Genomic DNA, 27,981 nt, shown 5'->3' on the forward strand with positions numbered 1-27,981 from the left:
AAAAAAAAGAATAAAATTGATGATGAAAATTTCATCTTCTTCTAGTCATAAGTAATGATAAGTAATAGTCATCCATAGATACACGTAAAATGTGAGAATCACTATGTCAGGGAATTGCCTCGAAAAGTAAACTAACACAGAAAGGGCTTAGACCGTGAGTGGCACAAAATGAATACCAATCCACATAAACTATTATTATGATGTAAAAATTTATGGCAGAGACCTTATCCTAGGCAGGAATCAGGGGGGCCTGTAGGAGGAACTCTCTAGCGGTACAATTGGCTTTGCTAAAGATAATACACATCCTTAAAATTATCCTTTTTGTGGCCTGCTTCTTCACCCAAGTGTTAAAGACTTTCTGCTTTTTGCCTTAGTCACTTCACCTATAAAATGTGGACTTTTACTGTTACCCCCAGGACCCCACAGTGGGCCTGAAGGAGATCCCTAGTTTACCTGCCCCTTTAGAGGCCTCTCAGTGTCCTTTGTTCTAACAGGTATAGCAGGCTGCTTCCAACGTTCAGACAATTTTTCATCTTTGTTTTCTAAAATCCTGTTCTCCTAATTTGCCATCCATACTTTCATCATTGTCCTCTTTTCTGTTTCCTATTCTCTCTCTTTCTTTAATTGCCCCCAAATAATCATTCATCTATTTTGAAAATAAAATATTCATGCTTACCAAAATGCATATGGATATAAAATGAAGTATACTAGAATTTCATATAAAAGGAACTTGCACTTAGGGAAGGATTGTTGGTCCTATGAGTCTTTAAATATAATTTTTAGCCACTACTTTCATGCAGACAGTGCCAGATTCTGTACATGCAACACAGTAAATAGTTTATGGGATAATGTGATTTTTCCCCCAAAAGGTGAGACTGATAATTCATGTTCCTGGCTTATGAATGGCTTAAATAACTCAACCAGTTTCTCTCCTGTACCCTTATTCCCAATTCAAGCCTTTAACCAATCTGGAATGAGTTTATTCATTCAGTCTGATCATGCTGAAGGTTCTGGACACCACATTTTCCAATGAGGCATTGCTACAGAGTCTAGCATTTGCTGTGGTAGGTAGACAGTTTGAATCATAAGCAGTCAATTTCTTTCTTAGGCTTATGTTTACTTGTTCAACTAGACGTACACATTAAGCAAAAAATCTTGAGCTCTGTGCCTGTGACAATAGTTAGGGGTACAGGATTGTTTTTCTACAAGACTCTCAGAGGAAGTTTGTGATCTGTACAAATTGTGAAAGTACGGCCCTGACAGAGCAAGATGTGAGACTTCCTAATCCCTCAGGTAATAATGTTAAAGGCTTCTCTGTCATTCGTGCATATTATGTGTGCATAATTCTGTTGTCTAAGTGATACTCTCTTAAGTAACAATTGTGTCTCTGTGCACTGGCATTTTATGACTAGACCCAGCTCCAGTACTGACATGATGATTTATAAGTGGTAAGAAGCAGTAGTTTGTGTTCATCATAACGCATTCCTGTAGACTAAAAAGTCAATAACCACTTGACATTCAGAAAACATCCTCATGCTGGCAAGTTGCAATGCTTCTGTCTCAGTTTGCTCAGGCAGCCATAACAAAATATCATAGACTCTGGGGCTTCAACAACAGAAATTTAATTTCTCACAGCCCTGGAGGCCCGAAGTCCAAGATCAGGGTGCCTGCATGGTCAGGTTCTGTCGAGGACCCTCTTCCTGCCTTGCAGATGGCTGTCCTCTGGCTATGTCCTCATGTGAGAAAGAGAAGACAAGTTCTGGCATCTCTTCTTAAAGGGGCACTAAACTCATCGTGAAAGCCCCACCCTGATAACCTCCTTTAAACCTGATTACCTCCCAAGGGCCCCATCTCTAAATACCATAACATTGGGGTTTATTAATTTGGGGGGAGACAAAATTCAGTCCACAGCAGCTTCATAATACCTTCTCTGAGTAAGTAGTGAAATCATTATGCAGAGATTAAGCTTTGTGGGAAAAACACCTGGAGGTAGTGACATAGCAATAGAGGTACAGGTGCAAGAGTTTTATTGTGAACTACACACACACACACACACACACACACACACACACAATGTCACAACATGACATCTGAGAAATTATCCCAAACTGCAGTGCTTGGTCTTTAACATAAGCAACACACTTCACATTTTGTTGATTAGATTAGGGAAATTTACACTTCAGAATAATTTTCGGTATATTTTTTACAATTCCACCTGGAGACCAGGCAGAGAAACAAAAATAAAGAGCAGTAATTCTCTGTTGGCCTTTTTTCCTGCTGAAGTGAAGTCACCTCATATGTCTATCCACAACTGAGCCTTCACAAAGAGCATTGCTTTGCCCATCATGGGATTGAACTAGTTAAAGTGAAAAGGAGTTGCCATTTGTTGTTACTTCTTAATTCTTTTCAGTTTCTATAAATCCATGCTTCAGTGATTGGGTTTAGCCTAGAGGGCATTCTGGGAATAAAAGAATATCCTTTTGAAGACCTGTTCCTTCCTAGGTTTTGTGTTTTTTATTTGTTTTATTTTTACTGATAACCAGTATGTCTCCACCTCCCATCCAAGACCTATCTCCTCCATGAATCTTATTTTTCCTTTCTCTGGCTTTTAAAACATGCATTGTATGGGCTGCATAATAACTTTCTCAGGAGTTCTCTAAATTAAAGTGGTCACATGTAACACTCAATTAATATTTGATTGATTCATTGATATCCTTTATAAATAGCTCTAGTCCATTAATTATGTGTCTGTTATGTACACTTTTTAAAAAGAGAGAGAAGAAACACAAAAGAGAGCAAGTCGTGTGCAATTGGACTTCTTTCTGGAAGCTTTGTTATTGTTTATGACACCCAAAGCATCTCATCAGGTCCACAGGGCCACCTGAGAGGAAGCAGGACACCACACACACCCACTCTGGGATGCCCCAAGTTATCTGGAGAGTCTGTCACCATCATCCCTCTCCCAAACCAGAGTTTTGTTTGGAGAGGTGCAGACCTCCTTTTAAGGGACCACTCACTAATATCTAACTCTTATTTTCTTTCCAACATTCTCTTCCTTTTCCAGTGAAGGATGACGTTTTTGTTTTGTTTTGTTTTTTTGTTTTTTAATTTGCTCTCAGGTAGGAATAAAGGGAGGTAGGGGCAGCGTAGAACTCACTTATCAAGTATTCTTTCCAATTTTTCTGCCTTATAATTGGTCCTGAAGATTTAAACTTAAAAAGCAAGCAAACAAAGACATAAAAACAGGAAGTTGCTGCCTTGGTTCTCTGGTTCTATTTTCAGTGGGGTATGGTGACCTAACATCCAGTTGCACTAGGGAAAGGACAGGGGAACAATAGAAAATGGAGGGGGACCACATCCATTCATATTTTGAAACATCATCCAGGTGCAGGTTATGGTAATTAGGTTCAATATCAAAGATAGTCTAATAATTATTGAAGGACTTATTAAAATAATACTTTTGAGAAACAGGATTTAGTAATACATTTAAATAATTGTTTTTAAATGAATCATAAAATTAAGTTTGCCTTAGATTCTTTCAGGTTTTCCCAATTCTTAGCTCAGGCAACAATTTACCCTATCAACAACCTGTTTTCTATGAAAATTCATTAAAAATTTCTATCTGTAATATGAAATTTTGATCATTTGATTGCTGTAAAAAGCAGTGGTTTGCTGTCAGTGAAGGTGACATTTTACCCCTAATCAAGTAAAAGAATAGCTGTGGAAGGAGCTGTTATCTTGCTGTTAAAAAATGGAGACTTTGCTTCCCTAATAAAGAATGTATTTGCAAGTCGTTGATCTCAGGGGAGTTATACAGGAGGAAGTTAATATTTTCTTGCTAAATTTTCAATCACGAAAACATTATAAATTAATTGTAAAAACTGAAAATGTATGAGTGAAAATTATTTATATACAAAGAGCTGTAGGAAGATATATATAGCTGCTGAAGATATATTAAGAAGTGGTTAACACCACTGTCTTCTCCCAATATTTTCTACATTCTTATTACTTCTAGCCAACTATGTTACAAAAGAAATTTATTACATTCATTGTATTTCCATTAATCTTTTTAAAAAATAATATTATATTGCTTTTTATTTTATCATTTCACAGCTATTGTTTTTCCACTAAGCAATGATTTTTACCATGAGGCTGAAATCAATAGACATTTAACAAGTAATATATATATAGGTTTAACATCAATCAAAAACTCCAAGGAGCCAACACAGCACTTACTAAAATTGAGTTTGAATTCATCCTTGTTATTGTATTTTGTGCAACCTCTTTTAGAGGCTCTGGTTTGCTTTGCTGAGAAAATAATGCAATTCTCAATACTAATTGATAAGAGATTTAAAAATATATAATTCAGAAAAAAAACTATTTACTCCACATAGCTGGAACGTGAAGATGTAGAGCCCTTTTCTTCCACACTTGCTTTGCCTCTGGTAATACAAGACAGCAGGATATTTTCAGACTACTTTGATTTTGTGTGATTTTTACAGAGAAAACCCTCACTTATAAAAAGGGTTGGAGATAGAATGTTTGCTTTCCAAGAAGGCATGACCAAACTAATATCTTTAGGAAAAGCTGCATGAAACATAAAGTATCCTTTGGTTATCTGATTATACTACGTGATCCCAAGTAAGAAGCTAAAATGAGACAAGCTAAAAACTTAAAAGTCAAATTATTAAAGTAATTGTAGTACCTAAGTTAAAATATGACACTAATTAAATTTAGAAAGGAAAATATATAGATAAAAATAAGGAAAGTTGAGCATATGGCTATAGATGATCCCACAGATCAAAAGAACCTAGCTAGCCATTAGAGGTCCTGGTAATGAAAACCAGACAACTCCAGGTAAAAAAACAAAACACAGAGGTGATAGAAATGAGCTGCTATGTCAGGACCTCACACTTTTCATACATCAGGTTCTTTGTCTAATCCTCCTTAATATGGGCACCTGTTCCTTTATCACAGCCTATCATAGTCCAACCTGCATTACTTCCTTGGGTTCTGAAAGTCATCTGTAACTGTCTCCCACTTGCCACGAGAAAATTTATGGTTTAATGCTTACCAAAGAATATGGTATATTCTTGCTTATATTAACATGGCACAGCATCAACAGTGCTAGAAGCTCTCTCCCTAGACTTTAAGAAACTTGCAACCATTATTTTTACATATTACCCTCACTAAATTGATATCAGTATTATTTGAAATGGCAATGTTACATGTATATACATGGATAAGGTTATAAAGGAAACTTCTCAAGGAATGTTTTGATAGGAAAGAAAAAGAAAGGAAGGGATTAAACACTTCGTACAGAATAAAATTTAACAATTAGAAATAAATCTCTGCCAGAAATTGGGAATTTTATAAGACTGACCATAAAATCTCTGGGTTCATAAGCTCCTCTGCAGTCATTCTGACCTCTCCATAACAGCTCTCAGAGGGCTATCCTTACCCTTTCTCCCACATTTTTGTTTATAAATTAGAGTCAGAGGTATTTTGTTGAAAAGAACCAACAGACCAAAAGGGGTAAGGCCCATTTAAAATCTGCGGTTTATAAAAATTCAAGGCCTCTAGTACAGGCCAGACAGAGGCTTCTTAACTTCTCGATGGCTAATGTTATTTTTCAGAATATGATACAACTTGAATATACAGTAATTTGTAAAATATTAGAAACAAAATGAGGGTAACAAGCATCACTCCAAGCTTTAGTTAGTATTCCTTTAGAATAAGACGATTTTTCAGGACCTTCAATGCTTGCAACTGAAAACACTTTTATGAATAAGAATAAGGTAGAGTCTTACTGGATCAATACTTTGTTTTCAAGGGCCAGGTTCTCATTCTGTGTAACTATGGAAATCAGATTACACAGGAAGGCAACCTTCCCCAGAGGGAGCTGGTTACAGGTGAGCTTTCTGATGCTGCTAATGAAATTGAAATTCTGAATCCAGCTATGTTGATTGAATTCAACACACTCTAATGGACACACACCTCATTATCATAAGTTTTATTTTAGTAAAGGGAAACAAAACATAACTAATATTATTGAAATGCTTACTTGGCTTCTAAGTACATGCTACTGAAAAAATGTGGAAACATTCTCTGGATCAAGAACCTCTTATCTATGTAATATATTAATAGCATCTTTTACCTCCAGCATTAACACATTAGCAATTGATTTTGGTCAATTATCACCTGAGCTAAATTACTGTTATTTTTATTCTAACATCTACCTTAAATATGTCTATTTTAATGTTTCAAGTTGTTCATAATTATACTAAAATTAACCACTTTATAGCCAAACTTCCTTTTTTTATATATAACATTAGCACTTGTATTAGGTTCTTATGACTGCTATGATAAATTATCACAAACTTAGTGGCTTAAAACAATACAAGTTTGTTATCTTACAGTTCTGGAGGTCAGAAGTCCTAAGTAGGTCTCACTGTGCTAAAATCAAGTTTTGGGGCAGGGCTGCCTTCCTTCTGGAGGCTGTAGGAGAGAATTCGTTTTCTTGCCTTTTCCAGTTTCTAGAGTCTGCTGCATTCCTTGGTTGCTAGCCCCTTTATCTTCAAAGCCAGCAATGGCTAATCAAGTCTTTCTCCCAACAAATCATTCTGACCTCCTCTTCTGCTTCAATCATCCACACTTGTGCTTTCATTGAGCCCACTCTGAGAATAATCACCATATCTTAAAGTCAGATTAGCAACTATAATTCTATTTGCAACTCTAATTATCCCTTGCCACATAACCTAATATATTCACAGGTTCTGGTGATTAGGACACAGGTATCTATTGGGGGACACAGGGTATTATTCTGATGACCACAGAACTCCAGTATTTATTGTATTAAAATATGTTTGAACTTTAAAAGATCTTTGTAGGCCATACTTTGTCATGGATTGTCCTCCAAAAAGAGGTGTTGAAGTCCTAACCCCTGTGAATGTGACCTTTTTGGAAATAGGGTCTTTGCAGATGTAATTGAGTTAAAATGAAGTCATTAGGGTGGGCCCTCATCCCATATGACTGGTGTCCTTAAAAGAGGAAGAAAATGCCATATGACATGTAGATACATAGACAAAACACCACATAAACACACAGGGAGAATGCCATGTGATGACAGAGGTAGATATGAGACTGATGCAGCTGCAAACCAAGGAATGTCAAGGACTGACAGCTACCACCACCACAAGCTACAAAAAGGCAAGGAAGGATTCTCCTCTACAGGTTTTAGAGTGAGCATGGCCCTGCCTCCACCTTGATTTTGGAACTCTAACCTCCAGAACTGTGAGAGGATGCATTTCTGGTGTTTTAAGTCATACAGTTTGCACTAATTTGTTACAGCAGCCCTAAGAAACTAACAGATACTCTCTATTCTTCCTATCACTGTCCATTGCTCCTGTATTGATAGTTTCTAGTCTATCAGTGTCTTTCTCCTGATGGGCTCCAAAGTACATAAAATGGAGTTTTACCAAAGATGAGCTGAGATGACATCCTGCATTTCTTCAAAGTTCCCTTGTTTAGACATGTTGAAGTGTTTCTTTCACTTTTCAGCAAAAATTTCCATTGCATTGTGAGGTCTTGTAGCTTCCAATCAAGCCTAGTTGATTCTCTGCAGACAAAGTAAATTATAAATGTAACTGCACTTTTAATATCAGTATTGTTTTTAGCAACCTCACAATAGAACATTTCAGATCTTTCTATAAATATTTACTGAAGGGCACAGTTGCAAAATTGATGAGAAAATGCAAAGACAATAAAACACTACTCATGCTCTAATGATCTTATTTTCTGATACATTAGACATCTTTGGAGCATCTTACCCTGAATAGACTTTCTCTGAGAACTTCCCAACACACGTACGGTGGGCCTTGGCAGCCATGTCTGTCTGAGGTGACCTGCCCTTCTCAGAAATTTGGAACTGGGATGCAGGGTCATTTGACCTGTGTGTAAAACTAAACGGATGGACATAACAAGGCATAAATCTGAGAGATATGTTGCTGCTAGGTACAGAGAAAGCCAATGTGCAGGGGCACATAATAAAGCTGATTTACAGAAAGAAGTGGAACCCATTGACCCCCAAATAAGAGTGACTGAGGGAGTGCCTTCTGTTGTTCCTGACAGCTTTCTAGTCCCTGGCTAGCCCTCCTTTTTATTCAACTTACTGTGAAAATATAGGTCAGTTGTAACTAACAAATTGTTGACTACGACAGGAAATTAAATAAATCAAACTTGAAAGTAAGCAACATCTTAGATAAACAAAATGTGTATAGAGAACAGTTCAGTATGCATGACTGAAAAAAGAGTTTGTGAATGTCAGTAAGTGGAACTCAATACTAGACAGGTAGGTCAGAGCTGCACCACTTGGTAGACATTATGGCACCACTGACAGTCCTGAGCAGCAAAGGGACACAACAGTAACTGTTAACATTTATTGAGTGCCAATTAAGTGCCAGAGATAAGCATTTTATGTGCATATTTTCATTCAATTGCAATAATTATAGTGTAAGGAATTATTATTATCCACAATACAGATAAGCAAATAAAGAATGAAAGATAAAGTAGCTTAACCAATTTCCCACATTTAGCTAACTCCAGATTGGGGGGTTCAACTCTTCTAGACTGAGTTGCCTTAAAGTCAGAATTGTCCTTTAGAATGACCACTTTAGTTGGAAATACTTAGCACAAAATAGGAGAAGAGGCAGAAGGTAAAGAGACAATTTAAGAAAACTTTCCCTAGGAGAGATTTAGAGAGCCATCGGGGGATAGCACTGGGAATGGAGAAGAGAAGTGATACAGAGACTTCTTTGGCGAGTCTGAAAAGCTGTTGGCACAGGAATGAAAGGGAAAGCAGAGTCAAAGCTGAACTCAAGGTTCAGACCTAAAACTTGGAAGGACAGTAATGCCCTGAACAGAAGTAGGAAAGCAAAAGGAAGTTTAGCCTAGGTGAGCGTCCGTGTAAGAGGAGGACTTCATGAAGTTATCTGGGATTGAGATGCCAGCAAAACATCTGGGTGGAGCTGTCCAACAGGCAGGTGGCTGTGTGAAGCTGAAGCTCAGGGGAAAGGTCACACTGGAGATATTGATTTGGGAGTCACGTTCACAAAAATAAAAATGAAAGCCTCAAAAATGAATGAATTGCCAAAGTAGAGGATATAATGAGAAGGTTGATGATAGAAACTTAGAAAAACATTTAGCAGCCTGCTGGAGTTTCTAGTGAGATCAAAGATCCGATATAACAGAACCACATTATATCACTGGAGACAAAAATGAAAAAAATAATGAATCACTCAATATTTGAGCAACTAAGATACAAGTTCAGGTCTTAAGGATTTTAGAAGCTATGCCTCCCCCAAAATAGAAACTTCCCCATGGTACAGGTATCATAAGGAAGTTCTTTTCTAAAATAATTGTACAGAAAATAACTTTATGAAATCAGAGGTGACAGTGAGGAGCTTGGACTTCAATTCATGAAGGTCTTCACTGCAGATTTTCTGGGCATCCTGCACTACACACTGCAAAGCACATGTTTTAACCTGTAGTCATCTTTATCAGCATGAGGTGCTGTACTTTTACTATGCTTTAAAGGGAGAGTATTTGGAGTAACTGTGAAAATTCTTAGTACAAAAAATTTATACAAGGAAATGATGATGATCACTTACCCTTTAAAAAACAGTCTTTTGCTTTCCATACAAATAACTCAAGTATATATAAGATGCAAAATACTCCCAAAGATTGAGTTTGTCATAAATCTAGTTTTCATAGTTATAGACTTATAACCTCAAACAAATACACAGCAGTTTCTAATAATTTTGTGAGGAGCAACATATTGATCATTTGGATGTTAAAAAATAATCTTTTGACTTTAATCTTGAAAGTTCATTTGAAGTATATTTGGTTTGTTTTTATGTCTTGGTCTTATGCATTTCACAGGAAACCCAAGCAGAAAGAAAACATAAATTTCTCATGGTTTCTTCTTTCAGCTTTACTTCCCTGCTGTGTCGTGCCAGTCAGTGCTTGGTGAGAAATGAGTCTTGCTTTCTAAATGATGCACCAAAGCTGCAGACAGTTGAGCGCTTGTAAGTGTTCTGTTACTTTCTACACTTGAAATAGGGCAGAGCACCAAAGAAGGAAATCCTACAGTGGAAGGGTAATGACAGCAAGACTTGAGCATCCTGAAGCAAAGGTAAAGGAAGTTGCTTCCTTGTTTCATTGAATATTTGATACCTAACTAAGTAACTCTTCTAGGAATCAATCCATTTACCTTTTGTCACTAATTCCAAAGGGGAATAATATACTAGAAAGCTATTTTATTGGCAGAAACATTAAATAAGAAATAAACATTAGTTCCATCTTAATATTCCTCTATTGACTTAAGAGAATAAGTTGTCCTCTTAAGGGTATGTTTTAACATCTAAGTTAATAAATGATTTCAAGCAGTATATTCATGGAATTTCATATGAATGTTACACAGAGTTAACAATTGCTTTAAAAGGTGTCTTAATTTAACTGATTAGGTCCTTCAGAAATTAATAGCAATAGATAAGTCAAAAGATGCTCAATTTGACCCCAAATTTAAGAAAGACTTATCAAAATGAAATATTATTTTTAGACTATAAGATTGCTTTAAAAGTTTGACACGTTCTACTAAGAATTTATGGAAAACAGGCTCCTTTCTGCACTGCTGATGGGACTATAAGTTGGTCCAAAATTTTAGAAGGACAATTTGGCAACACCTGACTGAATTAAAATCACACATTGCTTTGATCCAACAATTTCTCATTGGGGAATTTATCCCTTGGATACTTACTTACTCAAACAATCCTACATATGCACAAAGAACATCATTGCAACATTTTTAGAGTTACAAAAAAGGAAATAGGGCCGGCCGAGTGGTGCGATGGTTAAGAACTGGCTTGGGACACCAGAGGGCCCGGTTCGGATCCCACATATGAGGGCCAGTGACACTGCCCTCTACAGCTAAGATGCTGAACAACAGCTCAACCTGGAGCTGGGCTGCCATGAGTCCCCGACGCCGGTGTAGGCTGCAGCCCCTGCTGCAGTGGGTTGCCATAGGCTACCTTGTGTATCCGGCAGCCAGCGTGAGCAGCCAGCAGCTGCTGTGAGTGGCTGTCCAGAAGCCGGCGACTTGATCTGCCTCTCCCTGGAAGAGCGCAATGATGGTGCCAACTTGGGCCAGTGAAGCAACGTCCTCCACAACTAGACTGAAGAACAAAAGCACAGCAACTTGTCTGTTCCCCTTCCCCCTAATTCCCCAGCACTGTTCCCATCCCCCCAATTCCCCAATAAAAAATAAAAAAAGGAAATAACCTGTTTGTCAATAAAATAATTAAATTACCTGCATTTATACTGTGGAATACCATATGACTATTAAAAATGATGCTGATGTAGCAAATTTCTAAATGGATTATTAAGGGGAAAAAAGCAAAGTGGAAAACTGCCCAAATGAGTGGAATAAGTCAATTTGTTTAAGAAAGTAGAATGGTGATATATACATGTATGCTTATATATACAGAAGAAAAATTCTTAAGAATAAATAAACTGTTACTGAGTCTACTGACAGATTGGGTCTAGAGGTTAGAAAGGAAGAGGATTTTTATTTTTTATTTTATGTCTTTCTTTCTGCTTGAAAATTTTCTAAATATTGAATTATGTTTATAATTTTAAAATTAATGGTGCCCAGTTAGCAATTATCCATGAATATTTGGAATTCACAAATCAAATTTTATTTTATTTTATTTCTTTTCTTTCTTTTTTTTTTCTTTTTCTTATAGCTGAGCCATCCTGCCACCTGTTGGTAGCTCAGCAGCAGTTCAGCTCAGGCCAGGAATCAAACCGGCACCCTGTTGCTCAGAGCTCACACTCTTGAGAGAGCTCTTAACTAACTGAGCTACTCGGCCAGCCCCACAAATCAAATTTTAAATTAAAGCTTTCTTTTCTCTCTACTTACCTTACATGTATCAAAAAAAAAATTTTATGAAGGCAGATAAATACAGGGAAAGTTTTGACGTCTCTTTCTCCTATCCCTGCCTGCACACCTCTTCTGATAGGGCTGTTAAGAAGTAATCAGACTTTTCTCAACAAGTAGCCTTGCTAGAGAACACATGAGTAAGGGGTTGAAAAATGCACATTTATTGAGAACACACCTACTATGTGCCAAGCATTGAACTAGGGGCTTGGGATCCAAATGATTCACAAAGCAAAGGCTTTGAATAATTAGGATGATTAGAACAAATTATGAAGAGGTGGCTATAGCTTTATTAAGTTTGTGCTTACTGGTGGGTGGAGCAAGAAAGAGGGTGTTCAGGTATTTTTTACAAAATTGGCACAAGGGCTGAGAGTTGTAGGGAAGGAAGTGGAAGCAGAATTAGACAACTACAGGTCTAGAACAGTATGATTGGAAGGACCCCGAAGTGATGGTTAGAAATGTAGGTTTCCGGGGTCCAACCCCAGTCTACTGAGTCAGACTTTCTAGAGTTATGGCTTGAACATCTGCATTTAAGTCAAATTGTCTAAGTGTCCTTTTCACACAGTAAAGTTTGAGAGGCTCTGCTGTAAAATAATTCAGATCCTGAAGAATGAGTCCTACCTGGAGTCAGAGATAATCTTCTTACATTTATTTTGTCCATAGATTTCTAGGAAGATAGTAGGGCTATATGAAGCAGTGCACTAGATGTTAGTGGGCAAACTCGTGGTGAAGAAATTGAGAAAAGATTCAGTCACGTTAACAAAACAATTTGCTTGGAGATTCAGGAACTCTTGAGAAGATGATAAAAAAAATCAATATTGTGACACAATGTAAAAGCAAAGACAAAATTAAATTAGACCTAAAGCACAGATTAAGTTTGTGAAAGAGAAAGCTAGAGCCCACATTTTTGCAGTTCATCTGTTACAGTGAAACAACTGAGCATATCTTTTGTCTTTTATTATACTCATTACAACTTTTGATTATAGACAGTTCTATTGATAAAACATAGATCCCCAAATATTTAAAAGGCAGTTTTACATAAGCTCCTAATGTTTGGAGAACATCTGATTTCCTTGTGCAGTCTAGGCTATTTTAGATAATAATGAGGATAGTTATAAATGCATACCTATGACTGCCAAACATAAACTGAATTGAATTTAGTTCAGTGGTCATTTACTGACTGCTTATTACCTTGCTAATTGCCAAAGGGTATTAGAGAAAGGAGGCTGGATTTAAGACACAGTTTTTACCCTCAAAGGGTTTACAGTCTCGGAGTAAAGCTCATCTATAGACTGGCTATAATAAAAGGCAGGATGTCAAATTCCAAATCAAAATACAGTAAGTAGTAAATCAAAGCTACTGGAGTTGTAAAGAGTGGTTATTTCTGTATGGGAAGGGGAGCTAAGGGAAAGCAGAACCAATCAAATCTACTCTGGTGACAGATGTCCACCTAAGCAAAGGAAGGCTTCACAGAGGAGGAGCTCTGGTTAGAGAGGAACACAAGAAGATGAGGGTATGGGAATAGGAATAATGAATAACAATATTTTTGTAAAGGTGTGATAGAGGGTAAGTGCTTGGTGGGACTGATCCTGGTCCAGTATATGAATATAATACTAAATACTCAAGTAGATATTAATTAAATTATTATCATTATTATTGTTGTAAGGAAGAATATGTCTATAAGAATCATAGAAATCAGTAATACTCCTAAGAAGGTGATGTCCTAAAATGGGAAGAGAGACCTGTGCATTTCCAAGTTCACCACACTTTGGAGTCATTTTTTAAAAAATCCTGATGCCACAAAAGTGATATTCTCTGATGTATTTCCAATGAGATAGATGAGATACAGTGATTAAAACTTAGAAATCTAAGTAAAGAGAGGCACTTTCTATATTTCTTTCTTTGCTTCTTTGGAGAGATGCTGTGAACCAACTCAAGGATTTTCTATAGAGATAGTATACCACAATCATGCTTCTAGGGTTTTATTTTGCTTTACTTTTCGATTTTTTTCACCTTGGTTAATTTGTAATTTTGAATAATCGAGACTCTATTAAAAACATTTTCCTTGACATGTTCCTACTCTTTCTCATTTGCACTGGCTTTTCCTCATATGAAAAGAAAAAAAAATATCCAAATAGGCAATACAAATATCCATTTAAATATATGCGCTATCTTATCTCTAGGAAGAACTCAGGGACCAAAATGAATTCTTTTAAATGTTGGTCCTACGTTTCTAGTGCCTTTGGAATCATTTCAATATATGGCACAGCACCTGCCTCATGTTTTCAACATTTTATTTGACTCCCTTCGCTGTTACTCTCAAGGAAAACGTATTCCTTGGAAAAGTGTGGTGTTTTTAACCAACTCCAATAGAGCTTCAACCCTTGCTTCCTCTTTGTGTCTGTGAGCACAGCACTCTGGGGGGACCTTCTACTGGACCGAACCTCAGACAGACTCCAGCCCTCACCTCTGAGATCCAGTAGGCGGCCTGTCTGGGGCCGGCAGCCTGGCCCTTTGGAAGATAGCAGATTGTCTGCAAGACCAGGCAGCAGTGCCCGCGTCCCGGCCTCCGCAGGACAGACTCGAGCATCCCCGCCCGGTTGGTTTCCAGAGGCCCGGCGCCCCGCTGCGCCCTGGAGAGGCTCCAGCATCTCTCGGCCTGGAGGCCCCGGGCTCCCGCTACTCCCGGGCTAGGAGCCACAGCCGTTTTGAGGGCTTGATCCGCAGCTCTGTGTGGAAAAGCTGCGGCTGCAAATGCAGGGACTGCGGCTTCTGAGCGCCGGCGGCTGGGGACCAAGGACGCGAGCACCTACGCGGCTGCCCCGCGAGCCAGCGCTGGGCCGCAGCCCGGCGAGCCCAATCTGGTCTCGGCCAAATGGGGATCCGCAGACAGGGTTAGAGGAGCAGAGCGGAACCAGCCTTAGCCCGGCTCCAGCCCCGCGGAGCTTCTCAGTCGCCAGGGTCCAGGGAGAGAGCCGGGGAAGGAGAATCAGCAGCTCAAGGGCGGCGCGTACTCTCCGCCACCCCCTGGCTTCCCACTGTCTCCCGGCTTTGCAGGGGCCGGGGCCCGGCTGCGGGGTTTCTCTGGGCCAGGGGTCGGAAGGACCTGTCGGGCCTTAGTCCTGAGCGATCAGCCATCTGCAAACGACGATCTCACTGCATCCTTGGAGCGGCACCCTGGCTCTATTAGCAGGCACAAACCAGCTCCCTTCCTGCCCCTAGGCCCTGCTATTTCAAGAATTCTAGTGGAAAATGTGCACCGGCGTGGTACGGGTTGGAGCAGCCGGGGGAACTCGTAGAGCAAGAAGGCACGCGCAGCCCGCATGCAAACATATTTGTTCCCTCCCCTAGGGTCTCCAGCTTTATTGATGGCAGGGGTGGGATAGAGGTCTGTTTCTGTCTCCCAGATTTACTCTGAAATCAAGCCTCATGAGAGTGAAGGTCCATATGGTTATATCACTTCCGTAAGAGTCGTGCAGTGTCCAAAATGGGCACCGGCACTGGCCGAGCGGACAATGAGCTCCCCAAGACGCGGAGTCTCTTGGCCCTGGAGTTTATTCTTATTTTCTGGATGGAACGGGCCTCCGAATTCCCCCAAGAATATCTCAGTAAGTACATGTGTGATGATTCCCAATAACTGACAGCTTGTTATTTAAAGAACAGATGGACAGGTACAATAGGTCATGTGTACTTGTTGATACACCTTTTCTATGGATAAGAATGATTATTTCTGAGATCTCCAAGACAAGGTCTACCTGTCAAGGGATAGTATTTACAATTCTTCTCATTTAATTAAAAACTTGCACTTCTGTAGCGATTCGGTGGATAGATTGTATCAATAGTTAGTACCTTAGACTACTTTGATGTTCTGCGTTGAATCTGCATGCATTTTCATAATAAAACACTTAGCATATTGTATGTATTGCCACTGTAGGTCACTCTTCCACAAAATTGTAAGCTTTCTTAAGGCAGGGATAGTTTTTATTCACCTTTGATTTTCCCACCAAGTAATGCCTGCACATAAGTACTCAATAAATGATAATTAAATAATTACACCACTCACTCTGAGTCCTTATATTTGTAGACTCTAAAACAAAAGAATGGAGTAATGAGTAGATAGAGCTTAAAGACACCAAATAAAAGTGGAGGACTTAGTCGACCATGCTGAGGGACATTTATTTGCAAGACAGTAAGAGTGCTCAGAATCAATTTGCTAATCAAATCTACTTGGTTTTAGGACTATCATGGGCAGGAAGTGGGAATGATCTACATTCTCAGGCAATTTTTAAAAAACCAATATTTGGATAAATTTCTCTTTGGATATATTTTCCTTTCTTTTCTTTTCTTTTTTTTTTTTTCTATAGAGTAGGTATGGTATAAGCCATTATACTTGAAGTGAAAATGTGCTTTGCTAACCTTTGATACCTTATCTGTTCTTGGATTTACTGGTACATTTGGCTAATCTCATATTTCTCACTTTTTATGTTTTCACTGGCATCCTAAGATAACATAAATTGAAGAAACCTGGTTTCGATATCTAACATGCTTCACTTGGGAAAGTGAGCTGCAAATATTAAAGTCCATTAGCTGCCTTATTTGCTGCTTTTTCAGCTCTCAGTGATACTTTTATATCCTCATGCCTTACTTAGCCTTTGAATGTACTCCCCAGCCTCTTCTATGAGTAAATATTTGAAGAACCTGTCTTGTTAATATGTAATATCAGCACTCATAATATTTTTACTGTTTTTCATAAAGGGTTGTGTCTACTCAACTTATATAATAGCACTTAAAAAAATCACTGCCACTGATGCATTACGAAGTATTCATTTTGGACAATATACGATCTAAAACACTTTCTACTAATACTAGAAATCTCTTAAAAGAGGATTCTGCACACATAGGAATTCTTTTTATTTTAAATGCTTGTACTAGAAAAATATACTTCACTTGGAATATGATAGGAAAAGGACTAGGTGCCTCATCAATATCATTGTTTCTGAATTTTTGTAGACCATTCAGTTGTAAGAAAGATAAGACGTGTCTTATTTTCTACTACTAACAAAATATTTGTTTTTTTCTGAACTTTAGGGTTAACCACCTGAATTTCTGTAGTACCTCTTCTACTGTTTGCTCAAGTGCCAAGTATTCATTCATTCCCTCCAGGTTGTAATTAAAATACGGTTCAGAATGCCATCACTATTTGCAGGAACAGGAAAAAATTGCTGTTCAATTTATAATTCTCGGTAACCTTATTCTTTTATTTTAGCATCAATTTCTCCTTATTACTTCTTTTTCTTGACCTACTTTCATATATAGCGTATTTTAAGTGATGGTGATTTCTGTAGTGTGTAGGAGAAAGAATCTTAAATCACGGTGAAATGCATTAGTTGACTATCACTTATTCTAGAAATACTTCAGTGGCTTAAAAATCATCTGATTACAACGTCCACAATTTCAGTCTGAAATCTTTTAAGCTATGCTTTTCACGAGTTTGCTCCGCTCTCCAGATGAGATTTGAACTTCATTCTGTGCTGATCCAATTGTTACTTTTCTTTGTTGCCTCTACCTCATAGAGATTGTGTTTCCAGGGAAGAGGCGTTTTTGGGACTGAAGAGGAGAGTGGAGCGAGATCTGGTACCTCAGGCAGTAGATCCCTCCTCCCACGTTCGGTGAGGTCAATTTTGACAGCTCCTAGTCCCGCTTTGGCTCTCACGCTTGAGGTCCATGGGTGGGTTTTACCTTCTTCCTCTTCCCCTGCTTCTAGCCTGCCTACAGGCCAACCGTAAATGCAGCCATTGCCCCAGGCCACCCAGAGCTGTTCCACACCCGTCTTCGCGGGGAGCTGGGGCATTTGTCCGTAGGAGTCACCGGGGACTGGGAAAAGCCACGCCGGGATCCGGACGCTATAGAGGGCAGCCCCTCCCCAGGCTTTTAACCCCGGTCGCGACGCCCACGTGACCGAGAACGGGCCTCCATCGGCCCGCCCCTTTCGCCACTGCTGCCCACTTCCCGCTCAGGGTAAGTAAAGCGCGGTTTTCCGCGCCGCACCGCCCCGACCCCGCCCTCCTCCTTTCCCCTTCCCTTCACCTCCCCACGGCTCCCTCGCGCCATTCTCCCCGCCTTCCCCATCCTCCCCACCGGGCCCTTTGTACGTGCTCGGTGGCGTGCGAACGCGCCCGGCACGTGACCCCTCCGAACGTGGCATTGTGTTATCACGTGACCCAGGTGCGTACGCGACGGAGCGGGGTGTGAAGATGGCGGACGAAGAGGCCGAGCAGGAGAGGCTGAGTCGCGGCGGAGGCGGCTGCATCGCGGAGCTGCAGCGCCTGGGCGAGCGGCTCCAGGAGCTGGAGCGACAGCTGCGGGAGAGCCGGATGCCGGCCGTGGAAGCGGCCACAGACTACTGTCAGCAGCTGTGCCAGGTGAGGGCGCCTGGCGGTCCCCTCCCCCTTTCCCCCATCCTGGCGGGGGAAGAGAGCGAGAGAGCGCCTGGCGGCCGAGCGCTGGTCGGCGCTGCCTTGGCGCTGTCGGCGCTGCCGCCCGGGCGGGAGCGGCGAGTACGAGGCAGGCGCCTTTGTGTGGCTGCCGTTGTCGCAGCTCCCTCCCGGGGGAAGGGAGTTGTGGTCGGGACGGAAAATCCCCCTCCCCTTTCCATTCCCGAACTCGGACTGCGCGGTCCCGAGGGCGGAGATGCCGACGGCGAGAACTGGAGCCCGCTCCGCCGCAGGGAGAGGGGAACGGGCAAGGAAGGCCGGGTCCCCATCCTCCTCCTCCTCTGACTGTGCGCTGGGGATTACCGCGCCCCCCGCCTCTGCGCGTGTTTCCCACTCGGACGGGCCTCCGCCCCCTCTGGTTTGATCCCTGTGCCTCCCCCTGCTTTCATCCGTCCCGCCCCCGGCCCGGTCCTCGCTGTCTGCCGGCCTTTGTTGTTCGAGTTTCGCCTTAGGACTGAAGGGGCCTTTGTTGATGTTCCGAGGAGCAGTCCCCGCCGACCCTTTCTAGCTGGGCGAGACGTTCGGGGTGGGGGGCCCGCAGGGTGTCCCTTCCTGCCTGTGCTTGCCTGATGCACCACTTCACGCTAAACGTTGCTCTCTCCGGTAGAGAGGAGCTGTCTCTGTGTATCCTAGGCTCGAATGTCCCTGCAAGGCGGCTTTTCCAGAGTCCGCTTCTCTTTTGCTTTCACCTTACGAGGAGCACGGTTTCCTCTGTCCTTCCTCCCCACCTCCCCACACCCCTACTACTTGGAGCCTTCCCTGTTTGGTCTCCTGGTGAAACCGAGAGGCTCCTGTGGACCTGTGCTCAGGTCAGTTTCAGACCTTTCCTTCCTTTTCTTGCACAAGGACACTGCTTTCCAGTAATTGCGTTCTAACCAGGATTTAGAATGTTAATAACACTGTTTGATAGAAACCAGGTATTTTGGGTCTACATTTGGACTTGATTACAAACCCTCCAGTTATGTCTGAAATTTCAAGATGCTGATGCTGGCTGTGGAGAAGATTTTGGTTAGATGGTCTTCTTGAGGAGGAAAAAGACACGATTTATATAGGTCACATTTATAGTTAGCTTGTGAATGTATCATTGTGGAGAAGTTGTTTTGGAAAGAAATTGAACTTAAAATGGAACAACAGTGGACCATTTTAACATTTTAGAGTAGATTACATTTTCACCTAATTGTTAGCCTCCAGCTTCTGAAATCTTTCCTTTATAAAATCAGGCATACTTAATACCATACAAAAATTTCTCCATTGCTGTATGCACATTATTGTCACTATTTTGTGGTGGTTCACTATCTTAAAAAAATAAAACTATGTGAGATCAAGTGGTAACTTGTCTAGGAGGACCTATATGCAATGTGAAAAACATAGGTAACATAGGTCTGATGAATGAATATCTATGGCAAAATTAGAGATTCGGTAATTGCCTTTAATCCTAGTTTTAAATAATTGTTGGAATTTTCCAATTTGACTACCCTGGGGGAGTACCCACTCATTTTTAATTGGTCTTGTAGATATGAAGACTTTAGATATAAAAATATACTTCAGTAAGATACCCATAAAAGGAAGTCTTTCATTTATATGGAAAGCCAGACTTTTAATCAGTGAAAAGTACTAAAGCCTAGCTTTGCTGAAAGACATTTTCCAGATAACAGTGTCCACCTATGGGTTTAAGGCTAATTACTATAAAATATTCTTTGCCAGCAATATTTATAAGCAGGATTAATAATTCTGGGAAAATAGAATCTCATGCAAGTTGGACTTTTTTGAGGATATGCAACATTATAAAGTTATCACTAAAAATATTTTAAGTTAATGAAACAGCATTCTTTTTTTTTTATCAGTATGAAAGTAATTTCCTGTATTAGTTTTAAGTGATTAGTCTTACAATACATCCATTGTTTTTATTGACCATTGCTACATGAAACAGTAATAAAACAAATGCTGGGATTGTGAATTTAAAAAAAAAAGGAAATATTTCATGCACTAAAATCCCACAGTAACTTAAATGCATTTGAAAGTGATCTCCATTATTTGAATAGGTGCAGATTGTATCTGATGTTTGATCCCCTCTAGAACATTTTCTATACATTTTTTAAAAGTAACCTATTTGTGTTATTGATCTTGTAAAGTGGGAAGTAACTTGAAACAATTGTTTCTTTTTAAAATTGTATCCTAGCCAGTTGAGCAAAGCAGTGGTTAACAGTTAGTTATAGAATTTATTGGAGCATTCTGAAAGCAGTGATAGAAATACTAGGAGCTATAAATTGTCTTGGTTTCTAACCGTAAGATTATCATTTAACATTTTCTGCTTAAGCTTTTCCTGTAAAACTGGGATATTCACATGCTTCAAGAAGGCAAAGATGAATAAACATTTGTCAGGGTTAGTGGGCTTGAGTTAATATTCTGTAAGTGTTAATGCTTAGTGCTTGTGCAATCCTCATTGTTGCATTTCTTTTAAAAGATGAATTCACTTATATTGTGAATTTTTAACAGCAAAAAGTGAGTTTCTGGAGAATATAGTGAAACCTACAAAAATAGAAGTTGCTTAACATTTTCTAGTTTATTGATTTTCATTTTTTGAATGAGGTAGGATAGTAACAGATTTCTTGAATTCTCAAAAATAAAATAGAAATTACTTTTTTCTTACTGTTAACAGTATCATTTTGCTCTTTATATTGGGTTGCTTCCTGGAAGCATGTCACACTTATTTACATAAACATTTACTTAAAGCTTAATTGGGAGGAGGGAAAGGTGGTAGAGGATGGGCATATTGGAAACGACTGTCAAAATCTTAAATTTCCTTAAATCTTTACATGTTAGCTTTAATCTGAGTAATGTAATTGACTAACCAATTTTCTGAAACTCAACTTAGAATAAGAATATAGGATAACTAGAAATAAATTTTTGCATTTGTTTCTGGATCATTCATACATATAAAAATGATTATAGCTGGAACTTTTGGACTATTTATTGTATTACACTGGGCCAGTGTTCACTCATTCATTCAGCATTGTTATTGAAAACTTACACTGTGGGCCAGGCAGCCATGATCATGGTTTTTCTGGCTTCAGGAAGTCTATAATCTCTGGAATCAGGTGGACAAATAATGATAGTGATCTGTGGTTTATATCTTTTATTTCTTAGTGCAGTCCAATGGAAGGTTATTTATTTGGGAGCTTAAACAGAAGCATTCCAACAGAAGAGTTGTTCTAAAAGGATTTCAGTCACTGTAATAGTTGAAGGATTTGGTGGGGGGTGGGGCATGATTTTTGTTAACAGTATTACATACTGGGCTGGATTACTGGTTGATTAATACATGAGTTATGACTGTTACTGGTCGTTTATCTTCTGGTGGCTGATAATTGTTTTAAAAGGTTGAATTGCAGTTGTGGAAATATGTGCGTGTGACACACACACACACACACACACACACACACACACACACACACTTCGTACCTTAGTTCATTCATATAGGCAGTATTTTTCAACTGGACATAGTACTTTCCCCCCCCCTGCAGTTCTCTCCTCAAGGGCATTTGGAAATATGTGGGGTCAGTTGTTTTGTCATTGCATTGACTGGGGATATGATACTTGGCATTTGGTGCCCATGGGCCATGGATGCTATATTTTCTGAAGTGAACGGGACAGTCCCACCCCAATGAAATTTATCCCTCTCCCTAAGTACCCACAGTGCCCTTTTCAGAAACACTGAATAGAATGGGAAAAAAATGTTAAGTTTTTTTTTGTTTTTTTTTTTAGTGATTATGCTCTTTTCGTGTTAAGATAATATATATTTTTAGAGAAATGTAGTTAATCTGGAACAGATCCAGGTAAATGCTCTTCAACCATATTTAAATTTACACTGAACTTGAGAGGTCAAGAAAAATTTTCTTCCTTAGCAAAATTACAAGCACTTACTTAAACAATTACTAAAACAATTCACTTTTACTAGGTTAAAGAGGGTAGCAAATTCAGCATACTGAATTGTCCTGATTGAAGCAGAGATTTGACCTTTTGATATAATTGAATTCTGTACTTTTAAGAAAACATTTGATTGAATGACTTGGTTTAGATGTTAGCAGGGAATATAAGATACAGGAGAATCTAGTAGGATAAATTAATAAGGTAAGATTTAAATATCATCTCAAGATGACAGTTGGAGAGGTGTCAGAAGGTAGTGTGTCATTAACTACCAAATTTGCTTTATTTTTATTCTTTTTAAAATTGACAGTGTAATACATCGAAATGGTTTTTAAAAAGTCAAACATTGAGAAAGGGGGCACAACAAAAACTTGATCTCCTTCCTATCCTAGATCTCCAGGCACCTCCCACAATAACAGTCCCCTAATAGTTTTTTATGCATATTTCCAGAAATACTGTTTTCTCTTTTTAAAAAATAAAAAATAAGGACATACTATATACTGCATCATGTTTTTTTTTCAGAGAGAGAGAGAGAGGGAGAGAGAGAATATCTGACTCTGAGATCATCCCATAGTTGCCTATGTAAATCTGTGACTTTCTGTTTTAAATTGTATGATAATTCCAGTCTGTCGCTGTGTCTAATTAATCAGTTAATAATTGGTGGCTATTTAGAGGAATAAGTTAGTTTTATGTAGAGTAATTCCAATAAAGTAATTCCAATAAGTTCAAGATAGGTAGTAAGCACTTCAGGCTGGGGTATCAGAGAAAGCTTCACTGAAGAAGTAGGATTTGAGCTAGACCTTAGTACCTTTATTAACTATTGTTGCTGCCTTATTGGCATAAGAAACAAAAATCAAAACTGTTAGGAGAGCTACTGGTGTTTAAATTATGTAGTTAAAATGTTTCTTTGTATATTTTTGTTTCATCCGTTTGATACATGTTGGTTCCTTTGTTTATCTGCATGTTTTGCTTAGCTTTAAGTATAGTGGCCAGAATTTTGAAAATGCTCAAACATTTTCCTTAAAAACTTAGACATTTTTCTTTTGATTATTAGAGGATGTCTTAAGTTAATTTGTAGGGCACTTCAAATCAGAAGAAAAAATGGCTTGCTTGTTAATTAGTGATAATTACCTTAGGTATTGCGGGAGTAATAAGTCATTTAAACTTTAAAAGTTTAGGTAATGCTCAGGGGAAATAATTTTTAAAGTGTTCATAATTAGTATGACTGCATGCTGGAAGTAGTAAATTTCACTTTTCAGAATATGCTATCCCAGTTTTAGCAAAGAAAAATTGACCAAATTTTGCTTGCCTCCTTCTTCACACTTTTTGGTCCTAAATTAAAATGGAGGAAGAGAAGATGTATTCTTCAGTTGCCCTTCATAATATTTTATATGACTAACTTTCAAAGCCAAGTATTTTTGAAAATATATGTTCTTAACTACTCTATGAAACTGCTGCTGTACTTATTTTCCTTGAGATTCTGTCAAGGTTAAGAGATCACTTTATTCTTCCCAACTCCCACATATAAGTCTAGTTTTTAAAATTAACCAATCAACATGTGAGGAGCCTCATTTATAAAATGGAAAGTTTGCTTTTCATTAATGTGTTTGTCAGCATACCCCATGTAACTTTTAACAATGTATTGTTTTCTAGGAGAGTCTCGATTCATTGTTTCGCTTTTGGCATTGAGGGTTGCAAAGTGCACCTCAGAAAAAAAGTTAGCTTTTTTACTCCTTAACTTTATTTTGTTTATTTATTTATTTATTTTAGCTGATCCATCCTGCCACCTGTTGGCAGCTCAGCGGCTGCTCAGCTCGGACCGGGACTCGAACCACTGTTGCTCAGAGTTCTCACTATTAAGCAAGTTCTTAACCAACTGAGCCACTCAGCCGGCCCTTCTCCTTAACTTTACAAAGTTTTAGTGGTCTCTAAGTACATATATTTAGCCAAGAAGATTTGTTAAAATTCAATCAAATACATATTTATATTTTAATCAGATATTAAATTCCTCTTATGTGGGAGCACTAAAGGAGCTATGGAGAATTATAGAGTGGATCCCTGCCTTTAAAAAATTTACAAAATCTGGTGCGCATATTAATAGTTAAGCAACAGTATTCATAAAGTATCTAGTGATAAATATAAGTGGTGTGTGAATTAAGAGAATGGGAACATTTTGAAATTGCTCGATTTAGCTAAAAATTGATCAGGAAAGGAAAACACTGTTTACATTGGGTTTTCAATGAATTTGGGTAACCAAAGAGAAGTGGGAAGGGTGGGAATAAACAGAGCAATGGAACAACTATTCAAACTGGCATCTTGGAGAAAAATGTCAGGGGTCAGGATGAAAAATTGTATAGAGAAACCAGAGGAAGGGTTTAGGACCCAAACGAAGGAATTTAAATTAATCTTGTAAGTGTAAATAATATATGGTTACATTGCCTAAAGACTCAGCCTTACAAGTTTGGGGCATTGAAATAAAATTAAGTTCAGAATGTTACAAGCTTTGGTTTTTTTCTTCAAGTGTTTTGTATCAGTTATTACCATGTAACAAACTACCCCGAAACATAGTAGCTTTAAAGAACTTGTTACTGTTCTCAATCAAGTCTGTGGGTCTGTTGGGTAGTTCTGCAGTCAGCTGGTAGGTTGTATGGGGTGGAATGGTCCCAGATGGTCTCACTCATATGCCTTGTGATTTTCAGGTGGGTTGGTCGAGGAGCCTCCGGTTGGCTCATCTCTGCTCCACTCTTATCTTTTAGTAAGGTAGCCTGGATTTCTTTACCTGCCAGCAAGAGAGTTATAGGGCATAACTGCTTTTCAAGGCTCTGCTTATGTCATTTGCCAATGTCCCATTGGCTGTATAGCAAATGGGCAAACCCAGCTTCTTTGTGGGTACAGAGAGATGTGATTCTTTAGGGACTATTGCTATTATAGTCTACCACATAGCAGTAGTTTTTCCCTTTACCCCTCCCCCTCTCCCCCCAACCCATTCTTGGCACTTATATAGGCCAAATTAAAAGTTTTCCTCTCTATAGACTCTGCTTTCTTTCTTGTTACCCATATTTTGTTAAAGCACATCTAACTCTCCCTTTTCTCTTAGGAGGTTGGCAAAGGCATTTCCATTCCTGTTTTCTAATCTCAATCTCTAAATAGGACAAGAAGGGCACCCTACTCTGTCACTGTAACTGGAAATTTTGTGGAAAGACTCTTTATTTACTTAATTATTTACCTTAATATTAAACCTGGTCTGAATTTGGTATTTTGTGTTATCTCTACCTTGTACAGTCTAATAATAGCATCCTAGCTCTTGTTCCAATCTTTGGCCTTTTTTCTTAACTGATGAACTTGCTTTTAACCTTCCTTTCCATTTGTGAAACTCCCCAGCATCCTGCTTTTATCCTCTACCTCAGTGGGGGCCAATGCTTGTAACAGTGTTGTTTAAATTTGAGTGTGCAGAAACCCAAGAGAGTGAGTGTAGATCTTACAGTTACAAGTTTTTGACCTCATTATATAAGATGTAACTTTTTTATTTCACTACTTAGTTATTGCACTAAAACAAAATTATTACCAAACATTATTTATCTTTACTCTATGTGATACATTATTTATTTTTAAAGCTGCTTTGGATTTTATGGTCCACTAATAGGTCATTACCAACAGTTTGAAAAACACCACTGTTAGGGGATTACTGGGCTCAGTTTAGCAATGAGCACAGAGGCAGGCAGTCCGAGGTTATAAGGTGGCCTTCTAGATTAGTTGACTCAAAACATTCTTATATTTTCTTTAAGAAGAGCATCAAAATTAAAATACAGTTTTACATTTCTTACAGTGAATGCTAGAAACCCAGCTTTAAATTTTTTACAGTGAATGCTAGAAACCCAGCATTATGTCTGTGGAACCCAAGTTGAGAAATACTGGTGCATAGGATAAAATACAAACATATGCTTGAGCCCAGTGCTCTCCCTGTTCTATTGTTTAACTGTTTTTCATTCCTTCGCTGTCCAACAGGAACTTTCCCTTCCATCTAGATTGATCTAGTCTTTTCTCACAAATATATATACCTGTTCATTTTACTGCCAAATGACTTTGAGTTCAAATATGAGTTCCACTACAATCTGGACAAGATAGTATTTAGTTCATGCTTTCTTGGTCTGAAAAAGAATAAAGCTGGGGTGAGGATGAAGCTTGGAGTTAGAGATTAGACTAAGCAGATTGAAGGGGAAGAGAATATTGGAAACAGGCACTGCTAGATGCTTTACTAACAGTGAATTGTTTAATCTGAAGACCTATGAGACCATAGGATTGAAAATGTTAGTCTGTTTAAATGTCTCAATTTATCCAGATTGCCTCCTAGGACCTCATCATTGCTATATAATACTTGTTCAGTATGACACTGAATCATCAGAAAATGTTAAATTTTATTAGGTATTTGTTTAGGAAGATGGAGATATGTGGTTAAATGGCTAAAATGAAGCAGTTCTTTAAAAAATGAATTTCAGATACTATCTGGATAATGTAGTCATGTGGAACATTTGGCATCCTTATTGATGCCTGACATAGGGGATGTTATGTATTAAGTTCCTAACTCTAGATACAGATTTTATATTTAGAAAGAGGTAATTAAATTTAAAAGTAGTAATTAATAGTTAACCTGATCCCCATCCCAATCAGTTTTATAAGGACATTAGAAAGCTATTATAGCAATATTTAAATTAAGTCCTGTAGTAATTTTGATTTACCAGAGTTAATTGAAGCATATATTTGTGATTTGGAGAGAAAATTATTTCCAGTAAATAGGAATGATTTTGCTAGTTTTTCAAAATGAGCCATTATCATCAAAATCAGGCACTTAAAATTTTTTACTCAAAGTAAATAGCTTACATTTTGTATTTTTTAATAAACGTGTACCTATTCTTGATCTTTCCCTAATTTTTGCAACATAAATAACTTGAAACATTGTTATACATTTAACTCAAAAACATTAACATTTTTTGCCAATTTATATTCTGAAAGCTACAAGTTTTTAATTTTCTGAACAAAATTTTCACAAGATTATATTATTTCAAAAGAAAATAAAATTTAATAACATACCTATTAAAATTAGTACTAAAGTAGTTTGAATCTGGTGGCTTACCATGACTTACCCAATCCATATTTGTACAACTTTACTTTAAACCTGTATTAGGGAAAATTAAAAAAAAATTTTTTGCCTGCCTAAAATGGGGTACTGCCCATAACAAACATTGTGAATAAAATTTATATCCTCAAATGAATTGATCATGATGTTCATCAGCATGAGGACATTTTATAGAACACATTTCTGAATGCTTATGTCATAACTACTGCTTCTTTAGTAATTAAGCATTAACCCTAGTATATAAAACTGAATAAAGAAATGAGTCAGACTTAGTCTATTCAGTATTGTGACCTATTTATAAAATATTCCTGAAAAGGTCACTTGATATTGCAAATGCTGCCTAAAGAGAGAGAGAGAGAAAATTTTAAACACCAAAACAGACCTTTCAGGATTTACCTATTTTGAATGAAAACATTTGTGGTGTTTGATTGCCC

General features: G+C 38.4%; 1 protein-coding gene across 4 annotated transcripts in view; it reads left to right on the forward strand.

Annotated features, from left to right (window-relative positions):
- Window positions 1-27,981, forward strand: part of ZNF292 (zinc finger protein 292) — a 115,884-nt gene that overhangs the window by 9,179 nt on the left and 78,724 nt on the right. Inside the window, exons 4-7 of one of the 4 annotated variants that reach the window (XM_019661694.1) lie at window positions 9,990-10,026; window positions 10,120-10,192; window positions 17,569-18,013; window positions 18,221-18,417. In XM_019661694.1, coding sequence (XP_019517239.1) covers window positions 18,250-18,417 — 168 coding nt within the window. In that variant the 5' untranslated portion in view covers window positions 9,990-10,026; window positions 10,120-10,192; window positions 17,569-18,013; window positions 18,221-18,249. Of the gene's footprint in view, window positions 1-9,989; window positions 10,027-10,119; window positions 10,193-15,513; window positions 15,604-16,369; window positions 18,014-18,220; window positions 18,418-27,981 lie in introns of those variants that run through there. The other 3 variants (XM_019661693.1, XM_019661695.1, XM_019661697.1) reach the window with 3 other exon arrangements.

Source organism: Hipposideros armiger, unplaced genomic scaffold (assembly GCF_001890085.2).
Source record: "Hipposideros armiger isolate ML-2016 unplaced genomic scaffold, ASM189008v1 scaffold_358, whole genome shotgun sequence".
In the NCBI taxonomy this organism is placed as follows: Eukaryota; Metazoa; Chordata; class Mammalia; order Chiroptera; family Hipposideridae; genus Hipposideros; species Hipposideros armiger.